The sequence below is a fragment of the Archocentrus centrarchus genome, chromosome 13 (assembly GCF_007364275.1).
Source record: "Archocentrus centrarchus isolate MPI-CPG fArcCen1 chromosome 13, fArcCen1, whole genome shotgun sequence".
Classification (NCBI taxonomy): domain Eukaryota; kingdom Metazoa; phylum Chordata; class Actinopteri; order Cichliformes; family Cichlidae; genus Archocentrus; species Archocentrus centrarchus.
In genome coordinates, this window is record NC_044358.1 from 4,623,978 (window position 1) to 4,644,962 (window position 20,985).

At 40.3% G+C, this 20,985-nt stretch overlaps 1 protein-coding gene across 2 annotated transcripts; it reads left to right on the plus strand.

Moving 5' to 3' along the window:
* Positions 1-315: 315 nt before the first annotated feature.
* Positions 316-20,038, plus strand: akap1b (A kinase (PRKA) anchor protein 1b). Of its 2 annotated transcripts, XM_030744618.1 has the most exons (12): positions 328-453; positions 9,038-9,137; positions 12,137-13,728; positions 14,221-14,345; positions 15,271-15,397; positions 15,577-15,704; positions 16,734-16,911; positions 17,298-17,448; positions 18,383-18,450; positions 18,657-18,730; positions 18,854-18,919; positions 19,906-20,038. In XM_030744618.1, the coding sequence occupies exons 3-12, from the start codon at positions 12,162-12,164 to the stop codon at positions 19,966-19,968; spliced, it is 2,547 nt and encodes an 848-aa protein (XP_030600478.1). In that variant the 5' UTR covers positions 328-453; positions 9,038-9,137; positions 12,137-12,161; the 3' UTR covers positions 19,969-20,038. The 2 variants fall into 2 exon arrangements, with proteins under 2 accessions (XP_030600477.1, XP_030600478.1); XM_030744617.1 differs by lacking the exon at positions 9,038-9,137 and having other exon boundaries at positions 316-453.
* The last annotated feature ends 947 nt before the right edge of the window (positions 20,039-20,985 follow it).

Here is a 20,985-nt window from a genome sequence, read left to right on the forward strand (position 1 = left end):
ACATTTGTTTTTTGAACTTGTGCTGCTGTTCTAACCTTTTCCTTAATTTGATGGTATTCTATATATAGTAAAATAAAATGAACATGTTGCTGTGTCAGATCTACAGTCAAAATTAAAGTTATTTTTTAATTGGTTAATAATAATGGATGAGATGAGATCCATCTATAAAATTCCACCAACTTAGAGAAGGATGCCTGTCTGAAATGGGTACCTTTACCATATTCTCAGTTGACGCAAACTCCAAGCGGCTTAAACTTTTGACTATCGCGAGATTTGATCAGCTGTTATGCGTGCGCGTTTTTCTTTTTTTAAGACTGGTGCTGGTCAGTCAACACGTGGGGTGGAGAGTGATTTTCAACTGGGGTACGTTTGGAAAGAAAAAAAAAACAAAAAAAACAAACACTCATTGTCAGTATTCCTGTCATCGTGGCGGCACTGGGACCCTAAAACGCTGTAAGTAAAGTGCATAGTCTGTGGAGGAAACGGTGCACTGAAAAAGAAAGGCTCAGCTTTCTGCATAATGCACACATTGTAGCTTGGTTCGGTGTCATTCACGTGGATGTGAGTATATTTTAGAAAACATTCACTGACGTTTCCACGGTTATGTGTGGACCGTCAACTGTTTACTGTGCCACCAGTGATTCGATGTCATTGAACAACTAGCCTACAAAGCAACTCCTCCTAACTCACCATTCAGACCAGTGCAGATAGCCTCTGTCTCGGTTGTGTAAAGTAAAAATTTCCCCACTTGCTTCGTTTCGGCGAGCTGCGCATGTGCTAATGTAAGGCTATTGTTTCTTAAATAGTAATAAATGCTTATTAGCCCTCAGGGGGCGAATACAGTTGGCAGTCTTTGTCGCCAGGCCGGCTAACAGGCTAGCGTGAAGGTCTAAGGCCCATGCAGGGCAGTAGCAGTCTTTGGCGTCAAATGTCCTTTAACTCTGCGCCGGTTAGACATATGCTCTCCTTGGTGCGTTTGGTTGTATTTAGATCTGTGTGATGCGTAGTCGTTATATTGTGGCCCAGCACGTCTGTAATTCGGGGGAATGACACTCTAAAGTGGCTTTAATCATGCAACCAACCCCCGGTCATAGTCTAAAAATAATACAGCGAAGGCAGCGTCCCATTAGCCTGCCTTTTTCCATTTCAATTGGAGTGTCTTTTCCTAAACATTAAAACCACAGTGTGCTGCTAGCCGGCTAACTTCATGCTTTGTATCCTGCACTGCGGCCTCCTTAACCAGCCATGCTTTCTACTCGTGTTTGCATTAGGTCACAGCCATCTCTGCTACAAGATTTCATCCCAGACGGACTTATGCACAGCTCCCAATGTGCATTTGTCATTTAGCATTTACCATCTTACTGGCTGCAGGTCGTGTGTTTTAGTGCGGTGCGCAAGTTCGCTGTCGGATGTTCTGTGGATTCTGATAAATTCGGCATCAAGAAGAGGGACCAGGCATAGTAAGTTTTAGTTCCTATAAATTATCTTTGCCTGCTGAGTCCAGTCTCTAGGTTTTGCGCTTCTTTCGAAGATTGGTCATAATTTAATTGGCTAATAAACAATTGTGAAGCACAAGGTTATAAAGACAAAATGAGTGGCTCGAGTCACAAGTTAAAGCGTTATTATGGTATACACAGTTAAATTATTTTTTCACTACCACACAGCAAAGTAATACTAAACTTCCAGAATTGTACGTGAGGGTTCATATTGTGGCCTTTGTACCTCCTTGCTAGCTAATTTTGTTAGCCGGTGTGTAGCAAAGGAATGAATGGCCGCACGCCACTTTTTCTTCTTTTTTTTTTTTTAATCTACCGCTACACACAGCATGGCACAACGCCAGCAGTATTATTTTTGGTAACCACACTGTTCCGCAGTTGTACTATTAGCACGTAGCTAGTGGAAAGCTTTTGGCATTTGCTGAGTGGTTGCTGAAAGTTTGCACTATAACCTCGTGCAGGGTTGTCAGCCGCGGCGTGTCGAAGCGCACCTTGTTATATCATTGGGCCTTGGGTCACATGTAAACTAAATTGTAGCAGCTATCAACGCCACTTAAGGTTAAAGTTGCTTGTAGCAGCATGGCTCCTATACTCCAGACTTTTGGCCACTACAGCACACCGTCCAAAACAGCGGGAGCAAAATGTGTCGAGGGTACAGTGTTACTTTCTCTTTGTGATAACGATGACTCCCGTTGATAATTTGGTATGCATGTTGGCGGATAAGTGGTTATGGGAGATTGTATGAAATAAAATATAGTTCAAACGCAAACTGGTGGAAATTAAGTGGCAGTACGTCATGTACAGAACGTGTTGTTGGTATGAAAGTATTTTTAGGCTGCATACTAATGGTTGTACATGAGGCTGCCTGTGCTGTGGTCAGAGTCTGACCACTCCCTCTATCAGAACAGCCAAGGTCACAGTCTACGTCCTGACTCTAAGGTCAGGAAAGGAACCAATGAACACTAGTCTGACCTGTAAGGACAGCTCTTCACTTGACTGCTTGTTGCTTCCATTGTGACCTTGACAAGGTGAACGTTGTGTTGTCCCGCTATTTCATAGCCGCACATACAAGCTCATCAGTTCCTTCCTGGTTTAGTTGTGGTGTCCGTATGGAAAGGGTTCACATGTTGTGATACTGAATTGTACTGTCTACAGAACATAAGCTAAGCTTGAACTTACCTGAAGTAGTTTCTAACAAACAGTTTCTGCTCCCCTCAGCTCTGGACTTTACTTCTAATAATTATTGATTTATTTTTAAGTAGTTCATGAAAGATAAATGATGGGCCCATGTATAAAATCCCTATAACACATGTAATTTAAACACTTAGTTTAATTGCGTTTGGATCCTGGGGTGACAACTCTTCACATCCCAGGACCCCCACTGGGATGACACCTCCTCAAATGATGAAATAGGTTTTATTGCTTTATGTTGCAAACATATTGTGAAGTCATTTCATCACCTGCTCTAGAGCAGACTATGTTCCAGATTAGAGATCAACAGGTTTTAAATCACTACCTATTGTCCAATCAAGTCTCTGGAAAATAGCGTCACCATTCCTGGAAGATCTCTTGTACCTCTGTGCACAGATACTAGGAGGGTATACATACATACCGTTCTAGCCAGAAAAAAAAAAAAAAAAATGCAGCCCCGCACATTTTTTAGGGGGTGGGCGGTAGCATTAGCAAATTAGCTTGCTAATGTTAAACATTAAATACTGTGCCTGCTTGCTAATTGAGTGATGGTGAACAGTTAGGTCTGAATTAGACTTCTGCCTTAGGTCTTTGCAGGGCCTATTTACGTAATCCGAAATCACATCTGCAGCCTACGCAGTAATCACAATCCTTGTGGATGTGTACAGGATTCTAGCCAGCGGTTGATCACCGAGCGCTGTGTCATGCTGAGGACATTTTGCACCAGGCTGAGAATTTCACCGCTTCACTATCTGTCAGAACTGTTGTATCACTAAAATGACCAATGAGCATGCACTCTGCACACGCCACCCCATCGCTGATACCAGACTGATTTTATTTATTTATTTATTTTTTTCTCCTGCTAGATCGCTGCACTATAGTATTATTTCACCGCAATTTGCAATGCACCACCGGGCATGGCCGGTTTTGTTCACAATGTGCACCCACGATCTCACGACAGTCCTGTTCACTGATTTTGCATGACAATATGGCGACCAGCATCAAACGGAGAGGGAAGTAGAGGAAAAAGGGAATGGAAAAGATAATTTTGGGCCTCCTATTAAATATAAGTTTTTGTACGTGAGGAGTTTGTCTTGTTTCTTGTCTTCATAGACTCACAAGGATAACACACTGACGTGCTGATTAGGGAATAGCTGCTGGTAAAACGTGCATCTTATTTTCAGAGCATGGTAACACAGACTAGAAGGATCCACACTCCCTATCTTCAGGTAACATGGTCCAGATTCAGGTGCCTTCATTGACCTGCAGGACCAACCATTATCACAGAATATTGCATACATAGTATTTAACTGTTCACTGTCACTGAATTAGCAAGCTGGCACAGCATTTAGTGTTTAGCATTAGCAAGCTAATTAGCATCACCAAATTGATGCTAATCGCTAATCTATGTTGCAGCGTAGGGTTCAGAGGGGATTTCTGGTTATGTATGTAGGACCAACACAGAACTCTAATTCAGGCCTTATTAGAGCGATAATTCTTTTTGCGTAGAAACCAGACGCGTTATTTGCATATCATGCATTCAACGTGTCGTAGAGCGCCATTTCCTTCCACTAATCGTTTTGCAGAAATCATGTAAAAAGCATACCCAAAAAAAACACTATAATCCAGGTGTTTTATTGATCCGATCAGCTGCTAAAAGCACTTCCTACGTTCAAATATTTGTCATCACATTGTCAGCATGACAAGGCCTCTCACATCTCCAAGCCTGAAATTGACCTTTGAGCTCCCTTTTCCCTCTTCTTTGTGTTTAGGCTGGTCGCCATTTTGCTTTCTGTAGCTGGTGAACAGGACCGTTACGAGATCGTGCATGCACATTGTGAACAAAACTGTCCATGCCTGGTGGTTGGAAATTGCTGTGAAATAATACTATAGTGCAGCAATCTAGAGAGAGAGAGAGAAAAAATCTGAATCTGGTATTGGTGATGGGGTGGAGTGCATGCCCGCTTGTTAATTGCAGTGATAGAAGCATTATGATAGCGAACTGGTGAAATTCTCAGCCCGGCACAAGACAACCTCAGTATGGTACTGCGCCGGGCAATCAACTGCTGGCTAGAAGCATACATGCATACATATTTTAAGTGTCTGAAATCTTTGTGTTACCTTTTGGCTGCAAAAAATTTTCTTCTTCTGTTAGCATATTAATACTGTATTTGTACTTGTGGACTTTATATAAATTGCAGGTAGACCAGCCATACATTTGAATTATGTTTTGTATTTATTCTTGCTCTGAGACCATTAAAACACCATCGGGGCTGCAGCTGAAAGAATAGAAAACTAAAATTTAAACATCAGTTTCATGGAATATTTGTTTATAACCATCAGGTTCTCCTGTGTCTTAATGATAAAGTCTGTTATCTCACACAGTTTGCATTTTTGCCAGCATTTCTCTGATTTCAAATAGGCTGCACTTTATTAATAAAGTAGCTCCAGGGTTCTAGCCAGAAAAAATTTTCAGCCCAGCACGTGTGTGTTGGGGGGTAGGAGCTAATTAGCATTAGGTTGCTAATGCTAAATGATGTGCCGGCTTCCTAATTCAGTGATAGTGAACAGTTAGATAATATTATGTATGTAATATTCTGTGATAATGGTTGGTCCTACGAGTCATTGAAGGCACCTGAATCTGATTGGACCATGTGACTTGACGATGCTAGGGAGTGTGGATCCCTCGAAAGGAAACTAATGAAAATAAGATGCGTGTTTACCTGCAGCTGTTGTTAATAAACATTCCTTAAGCAACATGTCAGTGTGTGATCCTTGTGAGTCTAGGAAGACAAGAAATAAGGCGAGCTCCTGGGATTTTGTTTAATAGGAAGCCCAAAATTGTCCTTTGAGCTCCCTTTTTTCTCTACTTCTCCCTCGGTTTCACGCTGATCGCTATTTTGCCCCGCAAAATCAAGCGTGAACAGGATCATTGCGAGATTGTGCGTGCACATTGCGACTGAAACTGTCCGTGCCTGGTGGTATTTTCTATATTGTGGTGAAATAATACTATAGTGCAGCCATATAGCAGAGGGAAAAAAAAATCAGTCTGTTTTGGTGGCGGGGTGGCATGTGGGGTGCTAATTGCAGTGATAAAACCGTTCAGATTGCAAACCGGTAAAATTCTCAGCCCGGCACAAGACGACCTCAGCATGGCGCAGTGCCGGGCTGCCCAAAATGTCAAAGCACACACAGATTCATAGTGTTTTTAACACTAACCTCACACTGCTGATTTATCGCATCACCAATTTATTTATATTTAGTGAATTGATAATCAGCCTTGTATGACTACTTACCCTGATCACCAGTGTTAGGGCAAGTGAATACAGATAACAAAAAGATACACTGGGTATGTTGAACTAACTTCCTAGTACACGGTCCAGATCAGCCTTATTTACAAATTGAGCAGCAGATCAGTCGAGGAAGACAATCATACAGCCAGAGATTGTCCAGCTCTTTTTATGACATTTGGAGTTGGTAAACTTGATGTGGTATGCACCTTTTTTCTACTTTCCCTTTTTGCCGTCCTAGCATCACATGTTATGGATAGCAACTAGGATGCAAAACTTCTTACATCTCTATGAAGGTGGCAGCAGCCAGATGATGAGGTGTTACTAAATTATTTTTTTAAGCTTAATATTCCTGAACTGCAAGTTCACTACTACAGGATTGACATTAGTGCTGAAAAGGTGACTTTGTGTGGCTATGACGACAGTGAGAGCACCTTTAGAACACTCCTGTGCAGAATGAGCTACTGAACTGTATGTTGTCCATTGTGAGGGAATGCATAAAGAAGCCCAGAACAGTGATTTCTCAGGTAATCCAGGCAGATTCATGTTGCCTACATACCGTGTGCTACAGTCATGCCAAAACATTGTGCAGGAAACTTTTTCTTAGGTGATGTCCTGCAGTCAGCCAGACCTATTGTCTGTTGTGCACGTGCACAACGCATGTATGGTGGAGTTGTGGCTCCTTTTGGAAGACTATATAATGCAGGAGGTTTACGTACATTAACTGACCACATAATCAATTGTTAGACTGACTTTAACACACTGACTCCTTCTCTCAGCCTCATCTTCATCGTTGCCTCTCTAAGCATTGCTATCAGGATCCCTGGATCTTTCTTTTTTTTCTTTTTCATCCTTTCACTGTGGAATGGTTGCTCTTTACTTCAGAGACAAACTGATTCTCTGGGTTGATGGTAGAATAACCCCAGCAAACATGGTTGAAACACCGATACCATCTCCCTGGTCAAAACTGGTCATGTCACGAATGCAAAAACTAAACGTTTAGCATCTAGATCACATTGAAGACTTTAGCTCAAGCTGATGTTGTGGTAATGTCTACAGTGTTGGTTCAACTTTCATTTTGGAACTATTGTTCAACCATGACTAGATCTCATGAAAAGAAGGGCAGGCCATGGTTATTCAGTGTTGAAAATTTGTCTGGGATGTGAATTAGTAACCAGCTGGGGGAGAGACATCCCCCCCCCCCCCCCCCCCCCCAAAAAAAAAAATTTTTTTAATGTAACATTTTAAGCATATAAATGAATGCTTGCTATCAATTTTTATTTGCTTTTAATTTAAAATGGAAATGGGAAATGTTGGGTTTGTATAAACTGTATAATTCAGTACCTTTTTAATGTGATAGGAATGGCTGAAAAGTAATAAAAATGCCACCAATTGTACTGTAATCAAACATAAGGAATAAGGAATGGGAAGTTATAGTCCACAGTGTACTGTAAGGTGAAATAGACAGTTTATGTGACTAACAGAGAAAACAGTGTTCTTAGGTTTAGTTAAATTTTATCGCTTAGCATTAAAATTTCATCATGCTGTGATGCACTGTTGCCTCACAGCAAGAAAGTCCTGGGTTCGAATCCACCTTGGCTGGAGCCTTTCTGTGTGGAGTTTGCATCTTCTCCTCGTGTTTGCGTGGGTTTACTCTGGTTTCCTCCCACATTAAAAAAAAAAAAAACCCATTCACTTAGTGGGGTTAGGTTAATTGTGGATTCTAAATAGGTGTGCCCATAGGTGTGAATGTGAGTGTGAATGGTTGTCCCTCTCTGTGATAGCCTGGCGACCTGTAGAGTCTGTATCACGCCCTATGACAGCTGAGATAGGCTTTAAACCGAACCAATAAATGTAACCTGCTTCGAACCACGTTGTGTGTCAGCGTTAGTTGCCATGGTGATCTAGCCAGGTTAAGAGCGCCACCTTCGTGACACTGAAAACTGAGTTTAAGTTCAAAAGGTCAGCTAGTCTTGCTTTTTAGTATGCCTGTCTGGACAACCACTACATAGGTCACAACATAGGTCATGGCATCATTCTCAAATGCCCCCAGGCACGGCAGGATGTGCCATCACCCCCCAGACAGGAGAAGCAGAACTATAAGCTCCCCTGCAAGGCATATGATGGAACCAATATGGTGAAGGGTACCCCTTACATCCACTGCTCAGTCTCATAATGCAACAATGGACTCCAGGGACTACCAACATCCAGACATGTCAGATGAAACTTTGACAGCTGTGCACTCCTTTATTTTGAAAACGTTCAAGGCTGCAGTGATTCTGACCCCTTTACAGGAGCATTTACCATGCTGCTGGATTTTAGGTTCTGACTTCAACCCCCCCACAAATTTCCCATACATCATGCAACTTGTGGCCACCCTCTACACACAATCCAGAAATCAGGAAGAATTTGCAGAGATTGTCCAGTACACTTGTTTCAGTGTTATTTATTAAGAAAAATCTTAAAATACCAAAGGCACTGCTGGCATCACTGTTTGACAATAAGTTGAATCTAATCTAATCTAAAACAGTTATTTACAGATATGCATGACAATATATTCCAGTTAACCCCAAAGTGCCATTGCACTAAAGATTGTTTACCAAAATGTTTTTACAAACAACGTACACATAATCTCGCCGATTGTTTTTGAGATCAACTACTACACATAATGAATATTAATTTGTAAGGATTTGAATGTTACAAAAATAATTCCAAATATATGTATAATCCTGGTACTCTGAGCAGTTTATAGAGTAAGTTTAATCCAGACTGATTAACGTGGCTAGGAGGAGTTATGGAACCAACATTTATACATTACACTATTATTATTATTATTATTATAGTAAGACTGCATCCTTTTTATTTACATAACAAATTGTAACACTGGCAAGAGAAAAATATAAAAAATGGTACTGGGCTCCAGCCCGTCTGTGACCCTGAAACGGATAAGTGGAAGAAAATGGATCGATGGAAGTTGGAATTGATATTTTGTCAGCATTACATCATTTCTAGATTTTTTAAAATTTATTTATTTCTTTTTTTTTAAATCCATCTCTACAGGTCTGTGATGCCATACTGGGGCACAGCAGGGATTAAATCTCCTTCACAAACCACATATAAAGAATCAGTGAACAGTGCCAATCTGCTACCAGGGAAAAAGGTTAGAACAGCAGTCCTCCATTGTAGGTGTCTTCTGTGGTTATCCAGGCTTTTTTTGTGTTGTTGAGATTGCTGTTTTCATCTTTTTAGGACTGTACCTTCTAAAGTTTTTGCTATTGCTCTGATAGACTTTTTTGGTTTTCCAGCCCAACTATGATCAGTCTTTTTGTTGAGAAAACTGGGGTGTGCAAAAGTAGGCTAGGCATTGTTTTTCCTGGAAGGTATAACATGACTGTTTAACAATGATGAACGTAACATAACCCTGTAACTCAGGAACCTGTCACACAAGAAAACTGAAAAATATTTTCCACTTGCATTTTTGTATTGAGTTGAGCTATTTAACCAGTTAAAGCCCTGCTTTTCTACCATGTAACGGCATCACTAATTTCCATCCACTGTTTGCTCTTCCTGTCATATGGAGTGCAACTAGTGAGTCCTCCAGCAATGCTGGAGTATTATGCAGATAAAAGCATTTTTTTTAAATCATAAAAACTTGCAATTTTATGGAAATTACCTTTTTAAAATAAGGCATTTATAGGCGTTATGCTCTTTCAAATTTGAAATACCTTTTTATTTTTTAAAAATTGCAAAACAGTTAAGTTGAATTATTACAAACATAGGTTGTCTGAAAGGATTACAAATAATTACAGGTTGTTTTACAGGTTGAATGAGGTCATTTGGTGCAAGGCAACCAGAGATTTGAATGTCATTGATGGAAATATTCTGTTATAAACTTTCCTAGAAATTTTCATATCCCATAAAATGGCATCACAACTGAATCTACTGAGTTATTTCCCACTATGTAATATTAAAAATCTATTTTATAGCCCAACAGTTTATAGGAAATTCATATTCATTCCATGACCTTTATTTTTTAGGGCCAACTATTCCAAAATTGATGTCAGGCTAAAATAAAAAATCTGTAATATTCTTAACACGTATTGTTCTTCTAATATGCAGTACTTAAAGTCCCATAAATGATACATTATAGTTATCCCCTTGAGTGGTGGTTATCCCCAAAAGTGGTCATAGGCCTGAGCGCCTGGGTGGCTCAGTGGTGAAGCAGGCGACCACATGCATATGTCACGTTGTGGCGCAGGTTCGAGTCGCGGCCTGTCACTAGCTTGCCCGCCTGTCCTCCTTTGTATCTTTCCCCCATTTCCTGTCTCCATCCGCTGCCAATAAAGCTGCTGTGACCAAAAAAAAAAGTTAAAAGTGGCCATAGGCCCGAGAGGGGAAAATATCACTCAAAATATTCAGTGTAGTGGCCGCAACGCATAACCTGTGCAAACAAAGCCTTCAGATTTTGCACAAAACCTTCATTTAATGATCCTGATATAGGTTGATTTATGTTTGAAATACCTATAAATGTTTTCTCAACACGTTGCATGTCCAGAAAAAATTATTTGGTCTATCAGTTTCAGTAAAGTATAATTTGGAAAATCATCCATCATTCTCAACACATTGTGTTTCAAAATTGTGTCTAAAAACCAAAAACAAGGCAATATTAAATCAAAAATACAATTGAGGCATCGAAGAACTTGTATATTGTTTGGTATTTCACTAGATATGCAAAATTACACACATTTTCTGTTAAAGATGGGGGCCCCTGATTTGAGAAATGTGTTGTGGACACTACACTCGTTATATGCTAACATGTTTTTCTTTCATACTCAAGAAAAATACATCAAAATGATGGGCCATGACAGCAACAGAGGGCAAGACCAAGACACGTTTCTGATAAGTTATAAGATCTGAGAGAAGAATTTGAGAAAGTTCATTCTCTCCTTAGAGACAGTGTTATTAACTTTGCATCCCCGAATAATAGTGTTCACTTGGTACTACTTAAATATCTTGTGAAGTGCACAAATCTAAAATGCTGTTAAAAACACAATACATGTGTATGTTTACATTTACATGAGTTTTTACCTTTACAGTCTATAGACTAGAAAACCAAAAGGAGTTGAGCCACAAAATTTGGCGTATGTGTTCTTTACCTTCAAAGATGTGCAATATGATATTCATATTACTGGATATTTATTACACTTTGGGTGTATTTATCTGAAGTGCAGAATAAACAACATGGAGTGCTTTCTATCTAACACTCACACACATTCATACTCTGATTGCATCAGAAAGCAACTTGGGGTTCAGTATCTTGACCAAGGATCCTATGGCATGCAGACTGGAGCAGCCAGGGATCGAACCACCAACCTTCCAATTAGTAGGTTACCTGCTCTACCTCCTGATTGGGTTAGCCTAAACAGGTGATCATATTGTGCTGTGTGATTGACTAATACTGGCAGTAGCTAGATAGTGAAAGCCAGTCCACTTACAGTAACACCAGTTCTAGGCTGTGGCCTTATTGATTAGCCTGTTATGCCAACTTCTGATGGGCTAAGCATTGTCTGTCATGTTGGGCAGGGGTGATTCATGGCCATAAATTTACAGACTATTTCTTGGGAGGTGCAGGTCAGGTTATAGCGTCGATTTCCCGCTCAATAATTAACGGTAATTAACACGTATTGCACCTAAACAAGTGTAAGTGCCGGCAACCTTGCTGGCCACTTACATAGGTTATGTTGTAGTGATTGTTTGGAGCCAAAATTTAAATCAAATTTCAATTAATTTTACAGCCCTACTTCAAACATGCTTCTTATCGTTGTGGCTACATTACCAATAAAGGCAAGATACCTCCCTTGACAGGCATCTTGTACACTTCTCATCTCTTGGAACACCCAAGAGATTAATTATATGGATGACTATAAAATGAACATTAAACAAGAATAGTAATCATTTAATAAAAATAATTTAAACAGTTGATATTAAATCTACCACTTGGATTCAAATAACCTGCTAAATGTCAGGCACTCAACCACAAAATCTACCAATTGTGACTCGATGTTTTCATTTCTAACGATAATTTCTCTTAAGTTGCATTCAGTGCAAAATGTTCCTTAACTAATACAAATGTGTCTGTATGCTATTGTGATTTTTCAGGTGTAGCTGCTAGTGTCCTGAGGAAATGCCGCTGAGGTTTCGCTCTGTTGTACCCTACACACTGCCTGGAGTTCTTGCACTAATTGGATGGTGGTGGTACATCTCTCGAAAGAAAGAGCGGCTCATCAGCCATGACTGCACAGAGGGTACTCCAACCGCTGTGGATCTTAGAACACCTTCAGCAGACAGTACCAATGGTTTGGTTGAGAAAGGCACTGTATCCTCCACAAATGACACAGAAGGCTCCACTCATAGACCTCCAAAGGCCAGTAACCAGAGGACACAACATGAATATATTTCACAGATCCATTTCCAGAACACTGAAGCAACACCTTCACTGGCACAAAGTTCTGAAGACATCTCACCTAAATTTGGGAGAATGGGACAAGGAATCCATAGACCCCCTCAGTCGGCTCTGCCATCACTTGGTAAAGATGACAACTTAGAGGTTTCATTGAAAGACCAGAAAGACCCAGAGAGGAGCTTGCCATTTGCCTTGTCAACAGAGCTCAGCCTAGTGAAAGATCCAGCATCTGCTCCAAAAGAAGCTACATTAGAAGAAATCACTTTTTCCTGCCATTCTACCAAAGTCACCAGCCCCTTTCCCACAACATCACAGCTTTCTGATGCAGAAAGACCAGACCCAGAGGGGGAAGTTGCAAAGAACCACAACACTAATAATACTCAAGATGAAATAGTTGGCTGTGTTCTCACCCCAGCCAATGTAGAGAGGGTGGACCCATCAGAAGCAGACTCTCTGGATACACCCCTGCCAGTGCAGGATTTACACCAACTGCTCAGCACACCTCCTGCCCCAGCCCTGACCTCTACAGCTCTAAGCATTGTCCAAGATACCACAACAACAGTAACACCAGAGAACATTCGGGCACACAGCAGCCCTGGAGAGGAGCATGATCTTGAGCACCTTGCCGCTGGACTTATAACTAAGGTTATCTCGGCTGCCACCCAGGAAGTCCTCAATGTCACACGTTGCCAGGACAACAGCCAACCAAGCTGCAGTAGCAGCACACCAGAGACTAGCAGCAGACTATGCCCGGCGCTTGAGCCAGTCACAGCAACACAGCAGCACCATCATCTCTCAACAAGCCCTTCTCAGGTAGGCTGTGATTGTAGAGAGGCAACAGAAAAAGAAGGGCAAGCAGTGCCTAATGGATGCTCCTCATCTCCAGTATGGAAATCTGTTGATGTCAGTCACAGAATTCATCAGACAAATGCTGATCAGAGCGGCCGCTGGTCAACACAGTCTCCCCAAGCAGTACAAACTGCACCTCTGAACATTAAACTGAAAGGTGATGAAGCTGCCCCACTGGCCGAGGACTCAGCCTGCAGCACCTGCCACTCTGAGGATGGCATTAGTAGCGAGGACCTTCACAGCAGCATGTTTGACAACCAAAGTGATGTGATCCAGCTCACAGACCTCTCAACAAGAGTAGCTTCACAGGTTGAGGGGTTAGTTTTGTCTGTAACTGAAGACTCTATGGATGTGGTGTGTGAGATAAAGGGGCTCAATGCAATGGGTTTAAGGAATGGAGCTCATGGGACATGTGAAGTAGAGACAGATCAATCTGGAGGTGAGATATCAATCTATTATTGAGTCTTGTATCTAAAAACATTTCTCCACATAGGTACATGTATTTATTTATAGTGCCCCTGGTACCATTTTTTTTTTTTTTTTTTGCTTGTAGGCTTTCCTGGCATAAAATGTAACTAGATGTAAAGTAATATAAAGTGTTTCAGCCCTTCATCGTACTGTCTTGGAAAATTTAGCTAGCATAAAACTCAACTATTTCAGATCTCCAAATTATGCAGGTATACTGCTGAGGACACAAGAAACTTAGGGACAAATTATGAGGTCATTTGGGTTAGCAGCAGTCTCATTTTGAGTGTATTCCCTGTTGATGGGCATTGGATCATAAAAGGCCCTTATAATGAGGTGCCTGTAAATAATCACATAATTGGGACGGTGACCAACAAGATCAAAGTTGATGACGTCTAGAATCTGACAAATCAGTTATTGTGAGGCATTGGTGGTAAAATTGATGCATTATTATGTCTGTTTCCAGGCTCTGATGTGAACAGTATGGACTCTGTGGATAGCGGCTGCACTATGGGTGCTGTAGAGAGTAAGGGCAATCATGTTGCCTCATTAAGCTCTGAGCTCATCATCTGGGAGATTGAGGTGCCAAAGGTGAGTTAAGACAACAGACAAATGTAAAATCACGTGTTGTAATTTGGACATGATTTTGACCATGTTCACCTCACACTACTCAAATAAAATGCAAATGTAAATATCATATACATGGATGCTAACACAATTTTATAACAAGGCAAATTCATTTTAAATTAGATAACTGAATGCATTCATGAGATGCTAAAGAGGACCCTGGAGTTGCAACTCCTCCTTGTGCCTTGTTTGTTCCACAGTCCAAAGACATGCTTGTTTCTGTAATCGGGCAGTTCTTAAACTTGCTGTGCATATGAGCATGTGAGGTAGATGGTTTTTAGTGCATATAGAGTAAAATGCATGTTTGTATGTATGTTTAAATGTGGCTCAAAGGGCTTTGGGCAGTCTGTAAGATGAGACAAGTGCTGTGTAAATATCTGTCCACACTGGCAGTCACACTATCTAGCACTGATTCCCATTGTGAAATGAAACTATATAACCATGGAAGATTTTGGTATAACATTGGAACACTTAGAGCTGGTGGTTCACTCCTGTATTGAAGACATAACAAAGGAACTGCTGAAAAAATGAAAGTGCCGGGGCAAATATCAAATTTCAACCTACATGTTGGCTTGAACACTTACAACTCTGAGGACAAGAGTGCATAAAAATCACCAATGCCCTGCTGATTCAATAATTGCAGAATTCCAGACTTCCTCAGCCATTTAATATCATTAACCAGGAGCTTCATGGCACAGATTTCCATAGCTGAGCAGCTCCTGTAGGTGTAATGTGTAGTTGGCCCAGTATTCTTGTCCATATGATGATTTATAATTAGTCATATTACTTAGTAGACAATAGTGGGTTTTATTAAAGGTTCATTTAAACTGTTTGAAGGAACTGTCCTATTTACTCAATATTGTCTGTTCTGCCTGTCTTCTTGTGCCAGCATCTTGTAGGGAGGCTTATTGGGAAGCAGGGTAGATATGTGAGTTTCCTAAAGCAGAACTCTGGAGCAAAGATCTACATCTCCACCTTGCCTTATACCCAGGAGTTCCAGATTTGTCACATAGAAGGTGAGTCATGAAGAGCTTTTCCCCTCATCTCTCCATGTTCTTTGAAGAGGTTTGTGGAGGAACCTAATCCCTGTAGGATTTTGACCATAGGAGAAGAGCATGAGCATTTTAAACTCTTCTTTCTAACCAGTTTTATTAGGACCAATGGTAAAATTTTACTCTCTTTGATCTTTCTCCAGGTACGCAGCAGCAGGTTGACAAAGCCCTGTTGTTGATTGGGAAGAAGTTTAAAGACCTGGACCTGAACAATCTATATGCACCTCCACCACCCCCACTTACATTACCATCACTTCCCATGACATCCTGGGTAAGGATGGACTTTTGTACCTAATAATTTAAATTTCTCAGCTCTTTTGAAGAAACATCTGTGTTTCAAGTTAACCCCAAAATGTATTATATCTTCAAAGAAGGCATGGTCAAGAGAGAGAATCCACATAAATAAAACATAATAAAACCTAAAAAATTAGTATATTAAAATAGTTTTAACAAGGCAAATGACAAAAATCTGCACTAAAAACTTAACGTATGTTTAAAGAAACCCAAAAACACTAAAACTAATATATACAAAATACAATACTATTTCCTTAAAAGGAAATACTACCCAGAGAGTGAGCTGGGTTGGCTGTGCTCCGAGTGCTTTTTTTTTATTATAAATATAGCTAGGAAGTGACCGCTTAACCTGGGTTTATTTTTTGTTTAGCTGTTTTTCTGTCACTATTAAACATTCAGCATTATTGGAAAATTGACATTAATCAGTAGATTAATCATGTACATTTGAGGACAGGCATTAGAGAAACCGTACAGAAGCTGGCCTTAGTATGAAGATCTATTGTTTTTATTTAACAGATAAATTCAAGATGGCACCAACGACAGCCGCCTCACTAGAACACTGTTACTGTTTTAAAGGACTTTTATTGCTCTGTTCCCATTGCTGCTTTGGGACTCTCTACCACTGCATGGCCCATCTCATCCCAATTTACCGGCAGATGTTAAAATCGGTAAAGCCTGTGAGGACAGTCGAGAGATGGACAGCCGAGTCAAAGCTGAAGTTGCAGGTCTACTTTGACTCTACTAACTGGAGTGTCTTCGAAGCTGCATCTACAGACCTTAATGAACTGATTGACACTGTGACATCTTACATCAGCTTTTGTGAGGGCTTGTGTGTGCAGACCAAAACCTTCTGCACATACAACAACAATGAACCATCGTTCACCGCCAAACTCAGCAGGTTGTCAGGCCAAGGAGGCGGCCCACAGAAGTGGGGACCGTGTGTTTGTGTGCGTGGGGGCGTTTTTTAAATCCACTATAAACATTGATTTGATATTTGTCTTCTCAGCTCCTCCTTCCCAGTGGAGTCACAGTTGAAGTGATTGTGGTGAACATTGTGTCAGCTGGTCACGTCTTTGTCCAGCAACACACCCACCCCACGTACCACGCCCTGCGAAGCCTTGACCAACAGATGTTCCTTTGCTACTCCCAACCAGGCACCCCTGCCTTGCCCTCGCCCGCTGAGGGTAAGTTTAGTTGTACTGTAGGCACAGGCAAATGTTCTAGTTTTAGTAAACTTGTGCCTATAGGTTGTTTTAATGAACATGTGAAATTTTGCTTAATTTTGTTTCATCTCATAAAAATAATGACAAGTTCACTGCCATTTGATTTGAATTAAAATTAATAAAATCTTCAGTGGCATGAGGCTATAGTCTACATAGCTCAGTTTGTTTAGCTCCCTTTATCAGCCTTTGCTTAATGTGTAATGTTGACATTAACAGCTTTCCACTTACTTTTCTAGAAAAAACTCTTTCATCATCAAACTTCATTCATTTACTGCCAAGAGCTATTGCCAATGTTTGTTTGTTTTGACTAATTTACTAATTTAGTCTTTCTCTTGTCTGTTGTCCAGTTGGTGTGATCTGTGCGGCTCCCGCGGTTGAAGGAGCCTGGTGGAGAGCTCAGGTCATCACCTTCTACAAAGAAGCAAACGAAGTGGAGATCAGATACGTCGATTATGGAGGCTATGACAGAGTTAAGATCGACTCACTACGGCAAATAAGGTGAGTGTAAGAGCTCTCACTGTGTTAAACTTTGTATTCTGAAATAAGAGATCAGAAAACAAATTTTAATATTGGTCAAAAATAACCCGTATATTTAAAAAAAAAAAAAAAAAAAAGCAATTTTCAATTGATTTATTTTATTAAAGGGAAAAAAATCTATCCAAACCTACTTGGCCTTACATGAAAAAGTAATTGCCCCAGTTCTTAGATTACATATTAATTGTGATTAACCACATTTTCTGGAAAGCGGAGTTCATTTTCACTAGAGCTGATTACTGCCAGCCATGTTGAATTAAGAAATCACTTATAGAACCTGACAAACTTAAGCCAAAAGATCTCAAAAAGCAACACATCATGCCATGATCTAAAATAACACCTGAGAAGTAATGATATAAAATGTAATGTATTATTATTATTACGTGCCTGTCAAAACCCTCGAGGTCACCTTACATTAGTATAACATATGCACAATTAAATGAGAATAAAATAAAACCATCCATGCCAGAGTTCTGAGGTGAAAACCACCACTTACCAAAAAGAACACAAAGGCTCATCCCACTCATCATTTGCCAAAGAACATAATCAGAACTTTTCAGAACATATTCTGTGGACTGATGAGACAAAAGCCAAACTTTTTGGAAGGTTTGCATGGTTATGTTTGACGTAAAACTAACACACCATTTCATAAAAATGACAACATACCAATGGTTAAACATGGTGGTGGTAGTGTGATGCTCTGGGGCTGCTTTGCTGCTTCAGGCCCTGGACTTACCTGACTTACCTCAGTTGATAGAAGCATGAATTCTCCTCTCTGCCAAAAATCCTGAAGGAGAATGTCCAGCTATCACTTTGGGGGGGGCACTTTGTCACAGCACTGTATATACACCAAGCCGTGTGTGTACATTGTAATGAAGAGCTTCTTGTTATTTTCCAGGTCTGACTTTGTGACACTACCATTTCAAGGTGCTGAAGTATTACTCGACAACATTGCACCACTACCAGGTACAGTTTGAAAAAGTGTCTCTAAAAGCTCTTTTGTTAACTATCTTGAGTATGGGGAGATAATATTGTGGCTAACTAATTTCAGCGGCAGCTTGTTAAAATCTTATTTCAAAATTGGGTTTGCTCCTTGAAATCTGCAAATATAGTAAGGCTGGAGGGATACCTGCAGTGCTGTTCTGAAATGTGTTTAAATGGTCTTTGATCAGGTGAAGATCGCTTTTCAGCTGAGGCCACATCAGCGTTGGAGGAGATAACCAGAGGAGTACCGTTGCTTGCACAGGTGAGGAACACCTTTCTCACTGATGCTCTGCAATGTGGGAAAAGTCAGACGTAACTAACTGGCCATTTGTCTGGCTTTTTTGTGTGTGTGTGTGTGTGTGTGTGTGTGTGTGTGTGTGTGTAGGTCTCTAACTATGATAATGACACAGGCCTCCCGCTGGTCCACCTGTGGAACATGGTTGGAGAGGAGGTATGAATCTTGGATGATTTTTCTTTTCCTTTTTCTTTTTTTTGATAACAGCCTTGATAACAATCCCACATGAAATGGCATTATAGCAGCATTTTCAATTATAATTTATTTACTTTTTATGAAAACTTAATTTAAATTTAAAGCTTTTTTTATTTATTTTTTTGAGACAAAGGAATAGTGTTTGCCCAGGACCTCAGGCAACAAACACAAATAACAGTTATTGCCAGAAATATTCGCTTGTCTGCCTTCACACGTATATGAATTTGAGTGGCATCCCATTCTTAATCCATAGGGTTTAATATGATGTCAGCCCAACTTTTGAAGCTTTAACAGCTTCAACTCTTCTGGGAAGGCTTTCCACAAGGTTTAGGAGTGTTTATGGGAATTTTTGACCATTATCTAGAAGTGCATTTGTGAGCTCAGACACTGATGTTGGATGATAATCAAAACTTGAATGAGTACACATAAGGCAGAACACATAAATATGATCATGTGTTACTGCAAATGGAAGGAAGATGAACTATTTGAATTATCTGAGTAAAGTGGACAGGACTGTTCTCCTGATTTTCAGTTTAACAGCTTTTTTCAGGATAGTCAGTAGATTGACCGTCCTTGTCAAAATCATTTTTGTTGCTCAGTTTTCATTTAAAAGTCAGTGTTTTTTTTTTTTTTTGTTTTGTTTTTTTAATTTACTTAGCTCTACATGTTTTTGTTTTTTGTTTTTTTTTTTACATTTGGTTTGTAGCTGTTCTCTGTGAAACTCAGGTTTTCTGCACAGATGTTACACATTCATATTTTTATCTGAAGTTTTATTTCTCCTATTACTAATGATGTAGAAGGGAAGCTCAGGGAAACTCAGTGCAGTATAGTGAAGAATGGTCTTTGAGCCTGGAAACTGTTGAACATTGTTGAACACCATGTGAACATTTTTTTTCTTTTTGGTGTTAATTGTAGTCATCCACTGACTGTTGGTCGTCTTGTTGCAGGTTATTTCAGTGAACCGTACACTGGCAGAGAGAGGCCTGGGTGTTTGGGTGGATGGATTTTGAACTCGCATGGTCTGACACCACCCAACACCCTTGTGATGTGGGTCCAGCTCCATCAAACACTTCACTTGAGCTAAGAAGTTTTTTTTTTTTTTTTTTTTTTTTGGTTTTGTTTGCCCCCCCCCCCCCCCCCCCCCCCCGTGCTATCCCCCCTTCCCCATTCCTTCAAAAACAAATCAAAAATTGTTTGCAGACATAATGAACAAGAATAATGAACTTTAAATATGAGACAACCATCTATTCTTATTCTTGTACAAAAAAAAGGACATCAAAGAGAAAGGAAGAGATATTTAAAAAAAAAAAAAATCTATATTATAACTAAAGGTTCAACCCATATTTTTTTGCCACCCCATTCCGTTTTTGCTCTGGGTCTTTGCACACTGACAGTGGATCACGTGTGGAAGGACAGGCACCCCATCAGACTAATGTAGACTGTGTTTCAGTTGTCATCTGTAGGTCGGTCCTTTTCAGAGTTGACTGGCTTGTTGCCTGGAGTGAAAGTGGGGGACACAAAAGCTATAGCACTGCAAAGGGCAGATGAGGTCTGACAGTGATCCCTGGTGGAGCACTGAGCTGGTCTACCTAGCCCTGTGGCCCCAGAGCATGGACTTCTCTGTGGTCTTCTTTAGCAAGGACAGAGGAACAAGCTGGTTGCTTTTGCTTTGCTCTTCTCAATCAAGTTGCACTGCATTACAGAGGAGTGATGACAAATGCAGTTGAATGATTTATGTACTTGGAACTCTGAGTTAGCCAGGATTTCTTTCTCAGATTTTCACCTGAGGATGCAGATCATGACATTGGGCCTGTGTAAAATCCTCTACAGGAGATGTTCTGTTTGACTGACAAAACTGCAGATTGACTTTGATTTTGTTACAGCGCCTCGAAATCACAGTTTAGTCTCCTCAAATCCGTAGTATTTTATACACAAAAGGTCAAAAGAACTGTATGGAAAATTGTGATTTAATGACCCTGTAAAAGTGTATTTTCAAAGCACCTGGTAACAAATGGTTAAAAATCTGA